This window comes from Lissotriton helveticus, chromosome 7 (assembly GCF_964261635.1).
Source record: "Lissotriton helveticus chromosome 7, aLisHel1.1, whole genome shotgun sequence".
Taxonomy (NCBI): domain Eukaryota; kingdom Metazoa; phylum Chordata; class Amphibia; order Caudata; family Salamandridae; genus Lissotriton; species Lissotriton helveticus.
Genome location: NC_136068.1, coordinates 1,482,197,079 through 1,482,215,100, shown reverse-complemented (window position 1 = coordinate 1,482,215,100; position 18,022 = coordinate 1,482,197,079). Strand labels below are relative to the sequence as shown.

The 18,022-nt window shown below is 45.0% G+C and overlaps 1 protein-coding gene across 3 annotated transcripts in view; it reads left to right on the top strand.

The window, feature by feature from the left end:
* The window catches only part of LOC144770402 (sacsin-like), a 304,721-nt gene that overhangs the window by 169,648 nt on the left and 117,051 nt on the right, over window positions 1–18,022 (top strand). For all 3 annotated transcript variants that reach the window (XM_078654903.1, XM_078654904.1, XM_078654902.1), the window contains one exon: window positions 9,750–9,896. Coding sequence is in view for 1 of the 3 variants with exons in the window: in XM_078654902.1 (XP_078511028.1) it covers window positions 9,750–9,896 (147 nt within the window). In the remaining 2 variants the exon portion in view is untranslated. The remainder of the gene's footprint in view (window positions 1–9,749; window positions 9,897–18,022) is intronic.

Sequence of the window (18,022 nt, the reverse complement as noted above, 5' to 3'; positions counted from 1 at the left end):
AAGCTATTAGGGCGCGCTTCCGACTGTTCCAGCTCCGCATCCTCCACAGGTCCTATGCCTCGTGAATGGTGCAGGCCCGGATTAAGGGAGATGGCACCGATATATGTGCCAGGGGATGTGGTGAGAGGGAGTCGTTTTTTCATATTCTATGGTCATGCCTCAGGATTCAGAGGTATTGGTGGGGTGTCACCCATGTTATGGAGGCTCTGGTGGGGACACGTGTTCCATTGAAGCCAAAGGTAGCATATTCTTGACGTCACAAGGGGGAGACCATGTGGCCAAAGTGGGCAAAGTTATGGTTGGCATTGATGGAAGGGGTCGCAAAAAGGAACAGTTCGAGGCATGTGGGCTGCTGAATTCATATCTGTGCATAGATCACCACCTAGTGTTGGGTCCGGATGATTGCACATTGTTGTCCTGGAAGAGTCTTCGAAGTATCAAGAGATAGGTGGCTCCTCCCTCGGACTACAGTGCGCATGGGCATCCTCTCCATCCTCAGATTGTTTTTTTCCGCCATTGGGTTCGGATGAACTTTCCAGCACTCCAAGTTCGGAATCAAAATAAACTTTTCTAAAAGGCCAAAAGGCCTTCGGATTTGTCGGTATTGTTCTCGATCGGTACCGATAACCTTCTTCACCTTTTACTTGCACTCCGGTCGTCGAATCGGGCCGTTCGGCCTTCTCGACGCCACGTAGACCGATGGAACGAAGTCCATTCAAATACTGCCCACAGTGCAACTCGAAGTTCCCGCACACAGATAAGCATCCCGTGTGCAACAAATGTTTATCTCCAGATCATAACGAAGATAATTGCCTAGCTTGTGCCCAGTTCCGGTCCAAAAAGACGAAGGGCACCGACCAGAAGGCCACCGTTCCATATAAACCTTGGAAGCCAAAGGCCGTCGAATCGACCTCGAAGCCAAAGCCCGTCGAATCGAGCAAATCGGGTTCGACTGTTGACAAAGGAAAGAAGCCTGTCGACGAGCGCAAAAGGGCTACACCCAAGGCGAGCGTCAAACCGAAAGCGAAATCTAAGGTAGACCAAACCAGACCGGTCGAGCCGAAGGCCATCAATCCGAAGAGGGGCTTCGAGCCAAAGCCGCAGGCTCCGAAGACACCTCTACCACCTAAAGAAGTTACCGAACCGACGAAACCGCTCGGTCCGAAAAAAGTGGTGAAGCCTGTAAAAGAGGTCGAACCGACAAAATCTGTCGGAAAGCCTCAAAAACCTATCCAGGCACCAAAAGCAGTCGAACCGATTAAAGGCATCGAACCAAAGAAGGTCAAACCAAACTATATATTGACCCAAATACTAGGAAAGTGACTGTTTATACAATACAAAAAAGAAAAGACCACTGCCTACTGAAGACTTTTCTAAAATTCCACTCAAAAAGAAGAGACTGTGCAACCTCTCCTATACTTTTCCAACCTATCTCTCCAGCTATGCCTACTACTCCATATGCCCCATACTCACCTGCACGCTCTGACTACAACCCAGAGGAAGATCAGGATGCAGATGTGGGTTTTGGATATCCACAAAACCCATATGGAGACCCCAATTCATAGGCATGGGGTGGGGGAGGTGAGCCAGACACTGAGGGGGCTCTACCCATTACAGACCCTATGGTCTACCCAGCTAAGCCATCACCCACAGCAGACACAGTGGCTTTTAACTCTCTAATAGATAGAGCAGCAATCTGCCATAATGTAGACATGCATTCTGATGCTATAGAAGAAGACTTTCTATTTGATACGCTAACAACATCAGATAGAAGTGTTAAAACACTCCCCATGTTAAAGGGCGTCCTAAAGCACGCAAATGACATATTCAAAGACACTGCTAGACCACGTGTCATCAACCCTAGAATAGAGAAGAAGTATAGGGCTGCACCAGTAGACCCTACATACATCAGGGGACAACTGCCTCTAGACTCATTGGTGGTATCCAACGCACAAAAGCATGCTAATTCGCAAACTACTGGAGAGGCTTCTCCTCCTGACAAGGAGTCCAAGATTTTAGAAGCATCAGGCACAAGAGTATGGGCTCAAGCAGCAAACTCATGGAGAATAGCCAATACACAGGCCTTACTGGCCAGATATGACAGGGCGCACTATGATAGTTTAGAGGGACTTCTCCAACACTTACCTGAGCCTTACAAGGACCAGGCAGATGAACTTATACAGGAGGGTAAGCTCATCACCAATGCCTCCATTAAGTGTGCTCTAGACGCGGCAGATACAGCTGCCAGATCTATCAACACAAGCGTACTCCTTAGGAGGCACGCATGGCTTCGCATATCTGGATTTAAGAATGAAGTACCGGCCACAATTCTTAACCACCATATAAATCCAGATTTCTTGTTTGGTCCAGCAGTTGACTCAATTCTGGACAAAATGAAAAAGGACACTGAAACGGCAAAGTCCATGGGAGCTCTTCAGCCCCAACAACACAGAGGCTCCTTTCGTCGCTCCAATTATAGAGGAGGAGCGCGAGGTAACACATCGCAGCAATCCTCCACTCACAAAACTAATACGCAATCCACATACAATAAAAACACAAACAGGGGTGGATACAGAGGAAATAATACCAAGGGCAGAGGTCGTGGAGGCAATGCCAATAGATCCTCCACTAACACCAAACAGTGACTTCTTGGCACTACCCCCAGACCATATAACACCGGTCGGGGGAAGACTTCAACAATTCCTGCCAGTCTGGTTAAACATCACTACAGACAAGTGGGTCAGGCAAATTATCCAACATGGCTATTGCCTAGAACTCACGTCAACACCACCCAACATACCACCCGTGCACCGTCCAATGTCACAAGAACATATAACATTACTGCAGCAAGAGGTCATCAGTATGCTACAAAAGGGGGCCATAGAACCAGTCCCACTCCAACATCAAGAAACAGGAATATACTCACTATACTTCCTCATTCCAAAAAAGGACTGTACTCTCAGACCAATATTGGACCTCAGGCCCCTCAACCTGTACATTTTATCAGAGCATTTTCATATGCTCACTCTCCAACAAGTCTTACCACTGCTTCGCCAGGGAGACTTCCTAGCAACTCTAGACCTCAAAGGCGCATACTTTCATATACCAATACACCCTGCTCACAGAAAGTATCTGAGGTTTACTATTCAAGGACAGCACTACCAGTTCAAAGTCCTACCATTTGGTGTAACAACAGCTCCACGGGTGTTCACCAAATGCCTAGCAACAGTGGCGGCACATCTCAGGAGACAACACATTCATGTGTACCCATATCTGGACGATTGGCTAATACACGCGCCATCAGCCCAGCAATGTGCCAGCCACATGTCAAAGACCATTCATCTCCTGCACAGTCTAGGCTTTTCGCTAAACTACCCAAATTCGCACCTGCAACCCTCCCACATCCAACAGTACCTGGGAGTGACAATAGATACACTAGCAGCAAAGGCATATCCGAACGCAGCATGAATCAACGGAATGCAAATGTTAATCCAAAGGTTCAGACCTCAACATTCATTGCCAGCTCGAGTGTTTATGCAACTAATAGGCATGATGGCCTCGTGCATATTCATAGTCCCTCATGCCAGGCTACACATGCATCCGTTCCAGGAGTGCCTAGCAAGGCAGTGGAACCAGGCTCAGGGGCAATTAAAGGACCTAGTGTTGGTGACCAGTCGGGCATACAACTCTCTGCATTGGTGGAATCCACAAAACCTTTGCAAAGGACGACTGTTCCAGGAGCCTGTCCCACAAATAGTGATGACAGCGGACGCATCCCTGCTAGGCTGGGGAGCCCATGTCCTGCATTACACAGTTCAGGGACTATGGACTATACAACAGAAAAAAATGCACATCAACCTTCTAGAGTTGATGGCGATCTTTCTAGCCCTAAAAGCATTCAAGAAACACTTATGCAACAAGAATGTGTTGATCCGGACGGACAACATGACAGCTATGTATTATATTCAAAAACAAGGAGGAACACACTCCCCACAGCTGTTGCACCTGGCTCAAAGCGTATGGAAATGGGCCATTCAGAGGAACATGTTTCTCATGGCAGAACAACTCCCAGGCAAGGACAATCAAATAGCCGACCTGCTCAGCAGGCACAGTCAACAGATGCACGAATGGGAGATTCACCCCAATGTGCTCCAACCATTCTTCCGGCAGTGGGGACAACCGGAGATAGATCTGTTTGCCACAAGCGAAAACGCAAAATGCCAGTACTTTGCCTCCAGGTTCCCACATCCGCAGTGGCAGGGCAATGCGATATGGATGAACTGGTCAGGCGAATTTGCGTACGCTTTTCCCCCAGCTCCATTAATACCGTTAGTGGCACGCAAAATGCGCCAACATTCGCTGACGCTAATCCTAGTTGCTCCCACGTGGGCGAGGCAACCATGGCACACGACGTTCCTAGAACTGTCAGTGGTGCCTCATCAAAGACTGCGACTCACACCCAGTCTTCTAACTCAGAACCATGGCGAAATCCAACACCCAGACCCGCAACAGCTGAACCTGGCGATCTGGCTCCTGAAATCCTAGAGTTTGGATACCTGAACTTGCCTCCAGACTACATGAATATTATCAAAGAGGCAAGAAAACCCACTACCAGGGCATGTTATGCAGCTAAGTGGAAACGCTTAGTCATTTACTACAGTAACAACGACATAAACCCATTAGATGCTTCTACACAAAACATCATTTGCTATCTCCTGCACCTACAACTTTGCAATTTAGCCTACTCATCCATCAGGATACATCTAGCTGCCTTAGCAGAATATCTCCAAAACAGGCAACACTTTCACTATTTAGAGTGCCAGCAATTAAAGCTTTTATGGAGGGACTCAAACGAATAATCCCACCAAAACACCCACCTTCACCAGTCTGGAATCTAAACATCGTTTTAACCAGACTTATGGGACCACCCTTTGAACCACTACACTCATGCGAACTACAATTTCTTACTTGGAAGGTGGCTTTCCTTATTGTCATTATTTCACTTAGAAGAGTTAGTGAGATGGAAGCCCTAACTATTCAAGAGCCATTCATTCAAGTACATGCAAATAGAGTAGTTCTCAGAACAAACCCTAAATCCATGCCAAAAGTGGTATCCCATTTTCATATAAATCAAACAATAGAACTGCCAATGTTCTTTCAAACCCCACAGACAGTAGCTGAAAGGGCCTTGCATACTCTAGATGTCAAGAGAGCTCTGCTATACTATATAGATAGAACTAAGGCATTTCGAAAGACAAAACAGTTGTTTGTTGCTTTCTCACCGCAACACAAAGGCAACCCTATTTCAAAATCAGGTATAGCCAGATGGATCGTTAAGTGCATTCAAATATGTTATTTAAAAGCAAAACACACTTTAACAGTACCTCCTAGGGCGAATTCTACACGTAAACTAGGGGCATCCATGGCTTTCCTAGGAAATATTCCTTTACATTAAATTTGTAGAGCAGCCACATGGTCAACCATACATACATTTACCAAACACTATTGTGTAGATGTACATTCCAAACAGCAGGCTGTTCTCAAAACTCTTTTTCAGACTGCTGCAGCTGACACAGGCAGCCACCGCTAGGGGAGATACTGCTATACATTCTATGCACAGATATGAATTCAGAAGCCCACATGCCTCGAATGGAATATGCTACTTACCAGTATGCATCTTTTCTTGGCATGTAGGGCTGCTGACATTCATATCGCCCACCCGCCTCCCTGGTGCCTGTCGCAGCTGTAGCATTCACTCTTTGCATGGACATCTCTTACTGTACTATACTCCATCTCTGCCACAATGGCGAAAAACAATCTGAGGATGGAGAGGATGCCCATGCGCACTGTAGTCTGAGGGAGGAGCCACCTATCTCATGTACTTCGAAGACTCTTCCAGGACAACAATGTGCAATCATCCGGACCCAACACTAGGCGGCGATCTATGCACAGATATGAATGTCAGCAGCCCTACATGCTAAGAACAGATGCATACTGGTAAGTAGCATATTCCTTACATGCGCATGGGGGGGCAGTGGAACCTCCGGCTGTGGCCGCTTGGATCCGTGATTTGGACTGTGTCACGTGGCGGAGCAGGTGGTGAACTAAAGCCGCGGATGTCCCCGCAAATGGGAGATGATATGGGGGCCGTGGTCATTATACAGGGGTCTGTGATGTGGCTCATATTTGGTTCTGCCTGGGTCTTCTGTCTAGACCCTGGCAGAAGACCCAGGCAATGGGTGGTGGGCTGCTTGTCTACAGCATGTATGTGTATTGTTTATCATAAGGCGTGATATGGTCATGTCTGGCGATTGCCTTATTTGTATATCCTTGAAATGCTTAATTCTGAAGCTTGTTTCTGATTTAATAAAAATAATTCTTTAAAAAAAAAATCTATGCCTCCCACCAACGTAACCACCATGGCAGGCGATCACATACACCTACAGTCTATTAGCACAAATTAAACGCTTACGTCTGCCCTTAAGTACCCGGCTATACATCATCCAAGTTAAGATCCAAGGTGGACGTTTCAGGTGTCTATATCAACAGTCTCTTGCAACTAAGTAAGTGAGGACTACAGAGGAATGCAAATAATTTTTCTTAAATATATTATGCTCCTTACGACATCAATTAATTCCAAAGTTCTTTTTCAGTTAACTGTGATCTTCCACTCCATGTACTATTACAGTAAGTTCTACCAAGACCGCTTGCCTAAACCCGTATTCTACGGGGAATAATTAAACATGCTCTAAGGTATAATATATCTCTCTAAACGATCTCTTCTCTATGCCTTACCATGTTTAAAAATATAATTTAAGATTTTATTAATCTCTGCAGAGAATCTGATAACTCTCAAAGTAACCAGACACACATTGAGCCCATTCCACAAGCAGCAACGATTCATATACGTGTACACTGCAGATATGTTTTTGTCCAGCAATATCATTTCAACTAACAAGAAATGGAATTAACATACAAGGATGGTAATGTACCCTAACACATATGGCCTACCAGTAGCACACTTACAAATAGTGCTCACTGACAAGCATGTATTTTAAAAATACCTACATATAACCTCACAGTATTAGATTAATGCCGAAACGGCGGTATCATACCTTATTATACCATGTTTCCCCCAATACATCATCCTTGAGAACACATATGCCCCACACTGTGAGTTCTAAACACTTTCAGCATAAACTACTACTCAATTTGTTACCGCCTCTAAATATGAGACTGCTTTGCATGTCAAAAAGACAGAAAAATAAGTCATAACCGCTAACAGTGACTTTTTAACCAGATTTGCTATACCATTTGCTCTCACTGGTTTAGGGTACACCTAAGGTGAATTACACATCGGGCTTTAAACTGAGTCAACCATTTATGGAATAATATTTTGTTGAATGTTTTCATATATTTATTTCCTTTTCTTTTCTTAGGTTATAGGCAACAATATGCTTGTAATAAAGACTTGTACATGCATGTTCTTACTCAGGTACCTATTTAGCATCTATAAGAAAGGGATCTGATCTACAAAGTCCTGATGAAAGCCACCCAACCTAAGACAGCACCTATGCCTGAAACATGTAGACCATATCACTAGGTGTTAAGGACTAGTAGTTCATCGACACACACTTCTCTTTAACCTTACTGCTGTTCCAATTCACATTAAAGTCACTTTCACCGGGTTAGGAGGTATTTTTATCCTTTTTCATAGATCCCACCATTATCTTCATCCAGACAATCTAGATCCTGGTGGAGGTGTTACTTACTTGAGAAACTCAAAACCCAAGTAGGAGACTCGATGATGAGGCTGGCCACTATATCACTCCAGTGGAGATTATATACACTGCTGGTTGTAAATAGTGGTTGAGGGTTTCCGAGACAATCCTTGTGAGACTCTGGCATTCTAGATTGATGAGGTTCACTCTCTTTTTGATTTATTCAGCACTACAAATGGAAGTAGAGTGAACTGCTACTATATCCCCTCTCTTAATTAATAAGTCTCTCTGTTACAGGCATATTCCCTCAGTGGTTTCCTACACAGTGGCAATGAGGATTCCTTAATTTGTAAGGGGTTATGACTTCATGCAAATGATGAAACACCCAATTGAAATAGCGACCACTGGAACAATGTTCACATTTATTAAAGCAGGGTAATATCACAGAAGGGGGCAATGGCTCTCTTCTGCAATATCAAACTGCAGTCAATAGAAGGCACAGTGTAGAAAGTAGCCTTTGCACAATAGATGAACTTTTCTTAATGCCCCCTAGTTGTTCTCAGGTAAGTCACAGTGCACACAGGTGTCCTGTCCTTATTATAATATTCTACACTTGAAAAGCCCTAGGGGTCTATTATGATGGCAGCCTGGCACTGTAACGGTCAACAGGACCGACCGCAAGAGGTGTGGTGGTCTCGCTGTACCTTCCAAGATGCGACCGTCACCATGGCGGTCGCATCCTGTATATTTAACATTGTGGTGGGTGCTGTATTCAGCACCCGCCACAATGTTAAACAGCCATGTTGTGCATTTGCATGCACAACGTGACAGGCACAGTGCAGTGCCTGTCATGTTATGCATGCAAATGCAGGGGGTTACCGTAGGTACCCTCCATGTGCCCCCCCATGTCCACCAACATCCTGTAACGGGCCCCCAACTGTGATCACCGCATGCCTTTCTGTGGCGGCAATGCCGGTGACTGGGCAAAAAAACGGCGGATGGTCTTTCCGTCTGTCGGGGTCCTCCGGCCATCCTAATATGGTGGGGGAAATGGGTGGCGGGCAGGGAATAACGGCGGACGGTCTTTCTGTCTGTTGGGGTCCTCCGGCCATCCTAATATGGTGGGGGAAAGGGGTGGCGGGCGGGGAATAATGGCGGGCGTATCGCCACCGCCATACAAGCGGTGGTGATCCGCCCGACATGATAATCGACCCCTTTGTCTTTAAAAATTATGTAATGTTTGATGTGCAAGTTAAGTTATTTACGACCCAACATTTGACCTTACCTCAAGCTGAAAGCACTTAAAACTGAAATTAGGTTAACCGGAACAAAGAGTTAGCCTGATAGTTGGTAAAATTATGCAATAAAATACTTTTAGAGTGTAGGCATAGCTTGTAGGTGAGAGCATTACTCTCCATTCTGCCTTGGATTGGTTGAGCGTCTTCCAGAGCTGGGGATCCAGCACCCTGAGAAATCATCTAGTCTGATGTAGTAGAAAAGCGAATATGTCACACAATCTGAGGAAAATTAGGAGTCATAGTGTGGGGCCAACTCTGTATGATGTGTGGACACTTGCTTCAATATTTTACTCTAGTGGGACCACTTGAGGGCTTTCATGATGGGATTTTGGTGTGTTTGTTTCTTCATGTTAGGACACCACCCGGCCTGTCTTTGTGCTCTTTGAAGCATACCTATGAATTGTAGGGACACCTGCCTAGATACTAATGTAGTGGTTCTGGCAGCCCATGCCTAATGACTTGGGCATGTCAAAAAGTGGTTGTTTTAAGGAGTGGGAATAGGTTTCAGAGCATCAGCAGTTGGACAAGAATTACTTTGGCCTTGGAGTTTATCGGGTGGAGTCTATCTAATAATAGATCTTGCTTTTTAACTTTTTTTGTACAGGCTTTAGGCTGCTTGAGGGATATGTGCTACTGCTACTGATGGTAGGAGACTTCACTGTTGCAAAAAACTCTGTATGTTACATCATCTGTAGTCAATATTGACAATCCTCTCTATGCCCTTGTTCAGGTCCTGCTCTGCTGGCATATAACAATGCCACTTTCTCCGAGGATGACTGGGATGGAATCCAGAGCACAGGGAACAGTCTCAAACTTAAAGACCCCAATACTGTGGGGCGGTTCGGCCTGGGGTTCAACTCGGTCTATCACATCACAGGTAAGACTTTATCTAGAAACACATAACATGTAGGGACATTCCATGGTAACATATACATGGTGTATTACTGGACTATTCTCTGCTAATGGATATAATCACAATGCATTAATTGATAGGTGGTTCTCCTTAAATGTCACAACTGCTCCTTAGAACCTTGTGTCACTGGGTTTACAATATATATATATACATAATGAGAGGTGATGGGAGAACTATTGACAACATAAATGTTGCCGGGACGCCCCTTTGCTGGGACAGCCGCCCGCTATATAAGAACATGTAACATAACATAACAAAATGTCTCATGTATTTACATTTTAAAGCAGACAGTCATATAGAGGTTTGTTTAATGGAATAATTGAAAATAGAAAGCATCGGTCTGAAGGGGAATGCGTGAGATATTTCATTAATGGCTTGGTGTGCCAGGCAAGCCTTAAATTTTGTAGTGTGTTAAGGAACCTTAAAAAACGTTTGTAAAAATGATGCAGAATCGCAGTCCTTTTCATCAAGCCATGGATTCCCCTAATACATCAAGATTTTACACCAATTTGGCTGTGAACGTATTGTATTGGCTTATAGCACCACATTTCCGTAGATGATCACCATCTGCCACAAATTACAACTGTTATATCCAGAACAACATCATGACAGGCATGCCCACAGTATAACATTAATTTGCACTATTATTCCAGGGCCATAATTATGTTGGGAGTGAGCTTTATCATAAGCTGACAAAATTGCAATAATTACCACTATTATGAGTGGGTCAGCATTATATCACAGGGTCATCATCATGCCACGGATTCCACAAAAAGTCAGTATCCTGAGCAGCCCTGGTGTGTGCTTTTACACCTCTAAAGTTAGTATTGAAGTAAGAGCCACACAGAACCAGAGGTCAAGTTTTCCAATTCAGCCTCGCAGCTGACAGCCTGGAGTCAAGAAGCTGGCTGTAATCTGCTCTTACTTTGTAGACCATCTGTTCGAGGAATATGAGCTGCAGATTGTACACTTTTGCATAGATCGCCATCTGGTGTTGGGCTCGGATGCTTGCATGTTGTTTTTGTCTTCGAAGAAGTCCTTGTAGTCATGAGGTTGGTGACTCCTCCTTCGGTGGACAATTCGCATGGGCATCGGCTCCATTGTTAGATTGTTTTTTTCCGCCTTTGGGTTCGGATGTGACTTGCTGCGCTCCGGGTCGGTGTCATTATCGAACCCCCTTTTGACTCGCAATCACAGCTATCCGACCGTATTGTCTCAATCGTGTACCTTTCGACGCCAACCCAAACCCATACCAAAGGTTCCGGCGGCACCTTCACCTCTGGGCTCAGGTCCACACCGAACAAAGACTTTAAGCGCCCTGCCTCCGGGCCCGCCCCTGAAGTAAAAACAAAAGCCTTCCGGCTCTGACTCGAGCCAGCCACCCGGTCCCGAAAAATCATCTTCGGCACCGAAAGCTAAGTCTCCCCAGATGTCGGCACCGGAAAAATATTCAGCACTGAAACCGCCAAAAGACCCCTCTGCACTGAAGCAGCCAGATAAGACCTCGGCATCGAAGCAGTCGGATAAGACCTCGGCCCCAAAGACCTCTGAGCCGAAACATCTAAAGAGAAGCCTTCCATAAGTAACCTCCCAAACAAAAACCCCTGGAGCCGAAACAATTCGCACTGAAGTTCTCAGAGCCAGGGAAAGCTTATATACCGGACACTGTTGATAAACAGCCAAAACCAGTTTACAAAGACAAATCTTCCATACCGAAGAAAACTATTGATTCTGAATAACTTTTTCTCCCGGATCCTAAGCAAACCGCCATCTTAATTCATCCAAAGATTGGTCATATAGAGCCAGATGTAGGTAATTCTATTTTACCGATTCATAAATACCGAATTTTACCGATTCGGTATTTATGAATCGGTAAAATAGAAGTAGTGAGATGTAGGTAAATTTCTTTTTAAATTTACCGAATCGGTATTTACCGAATCAGTAAATACCGATTCGGTAATGCCCATTGATTCCTATGGGCCTTGAAGCCCATAGGAATCAATGGGCAATACCGAATCGGTATTTACCGATTCAGTAAATACCGAATCCTGCAAGGGTGCAGGGAGTGTCACTTTGATACCCTGTAGCACCCCAAATACAGGTATGTGTGCCATGTGGCACACAGACATGCCCTAAGGGCATGTCTGTCTGTCACATGGCATTGTTGTGCATGCACACATGTGCATGCACACCTGGATTCGGTATTTTACCACCCAATTGGATTGGGTGGTAAAATACCGAATCTGTAAGGCCTGTGGCACTCTCAGGAGTGCCACCTACATTTGGATATACCGAATCGGTAAAAATACCGATTCGGTATTTTACAGAATCGGTAAATTTACCGAATCGGTAAATTTACCGATTCTGTAAAATATATGCCCCTACATCTGAAAACCCAAATACCGGTCGGTAACGGCCGAATTCGGACGTTACCGACCGGTATTTTGGCTCCTACATCTGGCCCATAGTTACTTCGCTACCTACAAAGAGGAAACCAGAACATTTGCCACATGCACCGGTTCCTCTAAAGAAAATATACATTGCCACTAATACTTCACCACCACCCCAGCCCCCCCCTCCACCAATTAACCCTAATCTACTGATTTCTCCAGCACATTCTCCACAACCAGAGGACAGTGACGATGCACATGGGGATGGGCAAGAAGATGATAATATGATACCATTAGACACTGAGGATCCTGACGAGCCCCCACAGGATCCAGACCCATGGCATGACTATAATACCAATTCAGATTTACATAATGATCCGGATTTCTACCCCTCAAAACCGTGTCCACTAGATGACAATGTGGGTTGTGCCCAACTAATAAATAAGGTCGCAACATACCATGGAGTCAAACTACACTCAGACCCTGTAGAAGACGATTTCCTTCTAGAAACCTTTGACCAGCCACAAAAATCATCCCATGTCTTGCCAATGCTAAAATGTATTCTTAGACACGCTCCTGAAGTGTTCAAAGACCCGGTAAGAGCTAGGGTGCTTAACCCCAGAGTATATAAAAAATACAAGCCAGCTCCCACTGACCCCATATACATTAAGGGTCAACTTCCTTTAGACTCCCTGGGCGTAGCCAATGCACGCAGAAGGGCAAATTCTCAGAGTTTAGGTGACACTCCACCTCCTGACGAATCTAAGTTATTAGACGCATCAGGCAAACGCATGGTGTCTGAAGCTGCCAACAACTGGAAAATAGCCAACACTCAAGACCTCTTGACAAGGTATGACAGGGCACACTATGATGAGCTGGAATAGCTCATTCAACACTTACCTCAACAATATTAAGATAAAGCCAATGACCTTATACAGGAAGGCAAACTGATCACTAATACATCCATCAAATGCGTGCTTGACGCAGCAGACACCACGTCCCGCGCAGTAAATATTAGTGTTTTATTACGCAGACATGCCTGGCTCTGGATATCTGGCTTTAAACAAGAAGCGCAGAATAGTATCCTTCATAAGCCTTTTAACCGTGATCACCTATTTGGCCCTGCAGTGGACACATCTTAGAGAAAATAAAAAAGGACACAGAGACTGCCAAGTCCATGGGAGCCCTGCAGTCAACCTCTACTAGAGGCTTCTTTTAAAGCTCCTTTTATAGAGCAGGCTCGAAAACAAATACACCAGAACACCTGTCCTCATCCTGCAAAAGTCCCAACCAGGGCTTTTTTTCCAGAGGTTACTCTAGAGGAGGTTACAGGGGTAACAACAACAAGGGCAGAGGCAGGGGTAATTATACCTGCAGTTCCCCTAACACCAAACAGTGACTTCCCTGCGCTTCCCCTGATCATCCCACTCCTGTTGGGGGACACCTCGCACAGTTCCTGCCTGTCTGGAATTCCATCACAACAGATAAGTGGGTAAGACAAACTTACACCCCTCCCTAAATTCCTCCCAAACAGCATCCAATGTCATCAGAACACCTGACGCTTCTCAAACAAGAGGTTCTTGCACTATTACAAACACATGCAATAGAGCCAGTTCCCTTGCCTCATCAAGGCACAGGGATCTATTCACTCTATTTTCTTAATTGAAAAACAGGACGGCTCTCTCAGGCAAATACTACACCTCAGACCACCCAACTTCTACATCCAATCGGACCACTTCCACATGGTCACTTTACAACAAGTGCTTCCACTACTTCAACAAGGCGACTTTCTCTACTCCCTAGATCTAAAGAATGCCTACTTCCACATTTCCATTCATCCGGCTCACAGGAAATATCTCAGGTTTGTGGTAGATGGTCAACACTACCAATTCAAAGTTCTACCATTCGGGGTCACCACGGCACTCAGATTTTTCATCAAGTGCCTCGCAGTGGTTGCAGGCCCATTGAAGAAGACAGCACGTTCATGTCTTCCCTTATCTGGACAACTGGCTCATAAAAGCAAAATCCCACAACAGCTGTGTTCAACACACGCTCAGCACAATACAACTTCTTCACAGTCTGGGATTCACCATAAAGCTGGGCAAATCACACCTCCAACCGTCTAGAATATAACAATACCCAGGAGCTACAATAAACACTTCCACAGCCCTAGCATATCCTAACCCAGTCAGGATAATTGCTATACAAGCGCTAGTCCTAAAATTTCAGCCACAACACTCACTACCAGCACGAGTGTTCATGCAATTAATAGGGATGATGGCCTCTTGCATTTTTCTCGTTCCTAATGCAAGATTACAAATGCGTCCATTACAAAAGTGTTTGGCACGTCAGTGGAACAAGGCTCAAGGTCAGCTAACAGATCTGGTGTTGGTGGACGACCGCACACATCGCTCTCTACAATGGTGGAACACACAGAACCTTTCCAAAGGGCTGTCATTCCTCGAGCCAGTTCCACAGATAGTGCTAACAGACACATCACTCACTGGCTGGGGAGCTCATCTTCAAACCCATACCATTCAGGGTGTCTGGACCCCCCCAATTAAAACCATTTCACATCAACTACCTGGAATTGTTAGCAATCTTTCTGTCGTTGAAATCTTTTCAACTAAACCTTCTAGGCAAAACTGTCCTGATCCGTACAGACCACATGACAGCAATGTATTACATACAGAAGCAAGGGGGGACACACTCCCTGCAGCCCTCACACCTAGCTCAGAGCATATGGAGATGAGCCATTCTGCAAAAGATATACCTCCTTGCAGAACATCTCCCAGGCATCCACAACCAGATTGCAGATCTGCTCAGCCGTCCAGCACAGCAGATACTTGAATAAGAACATCATCCTCAAGTTCTTCTCCATTCTTTCACATGTGGAGATGCCCAGAAATAGATCTGTTCACTACCCATCAAAACGCAAAATGCCCAAACTTCGCATCCAGGTACGCACACCCATTGTCCAAAGGCAATGCGATATGGATGAATTGGTAAGGCAAATTTGCCTACGCTGGTCCGCCTCTCTCACTCATTCCGATAGTGGTTCGGAAACTCAAACAACATTCACTCACAATGATCCTAGTTGCTCCAACATGGGCAAGACAACCATGGTTCACAACTCAATTGGAACTATCGGTAGTGCCACATCAAAAACTACACCTCTCGCCCAAACTTCTTACTCAGAACCATGGCGAGATAAGACACCCAGATCCCAATCCACTCAACCTTGCAATCTGGCAACTGAAATCTTAAAGTTTGGCTAGCTCAATCTCCCACCAGAATGTATGAACTCTATTAAAGATGCTAGACGCCCTACAAAAAGGACATGCTATGCGGCAAAATGGAAGAGATTTGCCATTTATTGGACGCACAACAAAACCAACCCACTAGACGCCTCCATTCAGAACATCATCTGTTACCTCTTGCATCTACAACAATGTAACCCAGCGTATACATCTATTTGGTTACATCTAGCGGCCATAGCCACCTACCTACAAAACAGCCAACACTTGTCTTTGTTTCGAGTTCCTGCTATCAAAGCTTTTATGGAGGGACTTAAAAGAATATTTCCACCAAGATCTCCACCCTCTCCGGTATGGGACCTTAATGTAGTCCTTACCAGACTAATGAGTCCAACTTTTGAACCGCTCAACAAATGCGAACTACAGTTCCTCACTTGGAAAGTAACCTTTCTGATTACTATCACATCTCTCAGAAGAGTCAGTGAACTCCATGCATTAACCATACAAGAACCATTTTTACAAATCCATCATAATAAAGTGGTTCTTAAGACTAACCCAAAATTGTTACCCAAAGTAGTGTCTGCCTTCCATCTCAACCAGTCTGTTGAACTCCCAGTGTTTTTTCCTCAACCAGACTCAGTGGCAGAACAAGCTCTACACACCTTAGATGTTAAAAGACCAATTCTTGACTACATAGAAAGACAAAATCCTTTTGAAAGACCAAACAACTTTTTGTGGCTTTCTCCCCACCTCATAAAGGTAATCCTACATCCAAGACCGGAATTGCAAGGTGGATTGTAAAATGCATACAAATATGCTACATGAAAGCCAAACGCACATTAACCATTCCCCCTAGAGCTCACTCTACACGCAAACTAGGGGCTTCTATGGCATTCTTAGGGAACATTCCCCTAGATGACATATGCAAAGTGGCAACTTGGGCTACACCACACACCTTCACAAAACACTATTGTGTAGATGTGCAGGCAATTCAACAAGCTAGTGTGGGCCAGGCTGTTTTTAGAGCACTATTTCAAACTACTGCAACAGATACAGGTAGCCACCGCTAAGAGGTAACTGCTGTATAGTCTATGCAAAAGTGTACAATCTGCTGCTCATATGCCTCGAACGGAAAATGTTACTTACCGGTATGCATCTGTTCTTGGCATGTAGAGCTGCAGAATTGTACACGCCCACCCGCCTCCCCGGATACCTCTATCTGTTCCAGTATTATCTTACTTAGATACATTACGCATGGACATCTTTATATTTCTCACAACTCCATCTAACCCTACGTGGCAAAAACAATCTAACGATGGAGCCGATGCCCATGAGCATTGTCCACCGAAGGAGGAGTCGCCAACCTCGTGACTACAAGGACTTCTTCGAAGACAAAAACAACATGCAAACATCCAAGCCCAACACCAGATGGCAATTTATGCAAAAGTGTACAACTCTGCAGCTCTACATGCCAAGAACAGATGCATCCTGGTAAGTAGCATTTTCTTTATTGTCCCTGGAACTGTATCCATCTGTCCTCCTGCTCAATAACATCTCATTCAAACCAAACCAGTGTACTTTCTTAAGCATGAAACAAAAGTGACAAGTCCCATAACAGGTGATCTACATGAGTGTGGATGTTACTCACCAACAGAGTGGTGCAGTTGGTTGGGCAGCCTAATTATACACCTTTTATCATTGGTAACAACTGTCCATATGAGAAGGCCATGATATGACTAAAAGACAGTGACATTGATCCTTTGTGGTACCTGTGTCCTAGAGACTGGCTACTTATTTTCCCTTTGTGAATCTGTGTACTTTATCATAATTGTGCCGCCCAATTGTAACTGTTAAGTGAGTGGTGCTAATGCACAAGAAGGAATGGGGTACCTCCAGTTAAGGTCCCCATGTATGTAACATCCCCATTTCTAAGGTACTCCATAAGGGTTTGTAATAGTCTGAACTGCTGTCTCTAATTTCCTGCATTTCTCCCTTCTCCTTCACCTCTCGTCTTTCCCTCCTGCCCCCACTTTGCAGCCATTGTAATGTCAAGAATATATGTCTGTTATGGATTTACATAACTTTCAATAGAAGGCATTCTTGGGTTCACTTTGATAATCTAGCAAGAGCCGCCAATACCTAGTACCAGTGCCTGGCTCTGATGACTGTGCCCTGTTTGTGTTGTCACTTGGTAGGACACTGAGGGGGTGGTTTAGAGTTTGACGGACCGGGTCCTCCATCACAAACATTGCAGAGTAACCAGTCCACGAACCTGTTCGTCTGCCTGCACTCTTTAGGGTCGGGAAGATCGTTCTCTTCCGTCAACGGAGCCCCCATTGGCTTGATCAACGGAAAGCTTTCTCTGATGTCCACCAGGGTAGGGGCTGTTGGAGGAAGTGCATTACACTGCACACCTTATGTAATCAATCAATCAATCAATCAA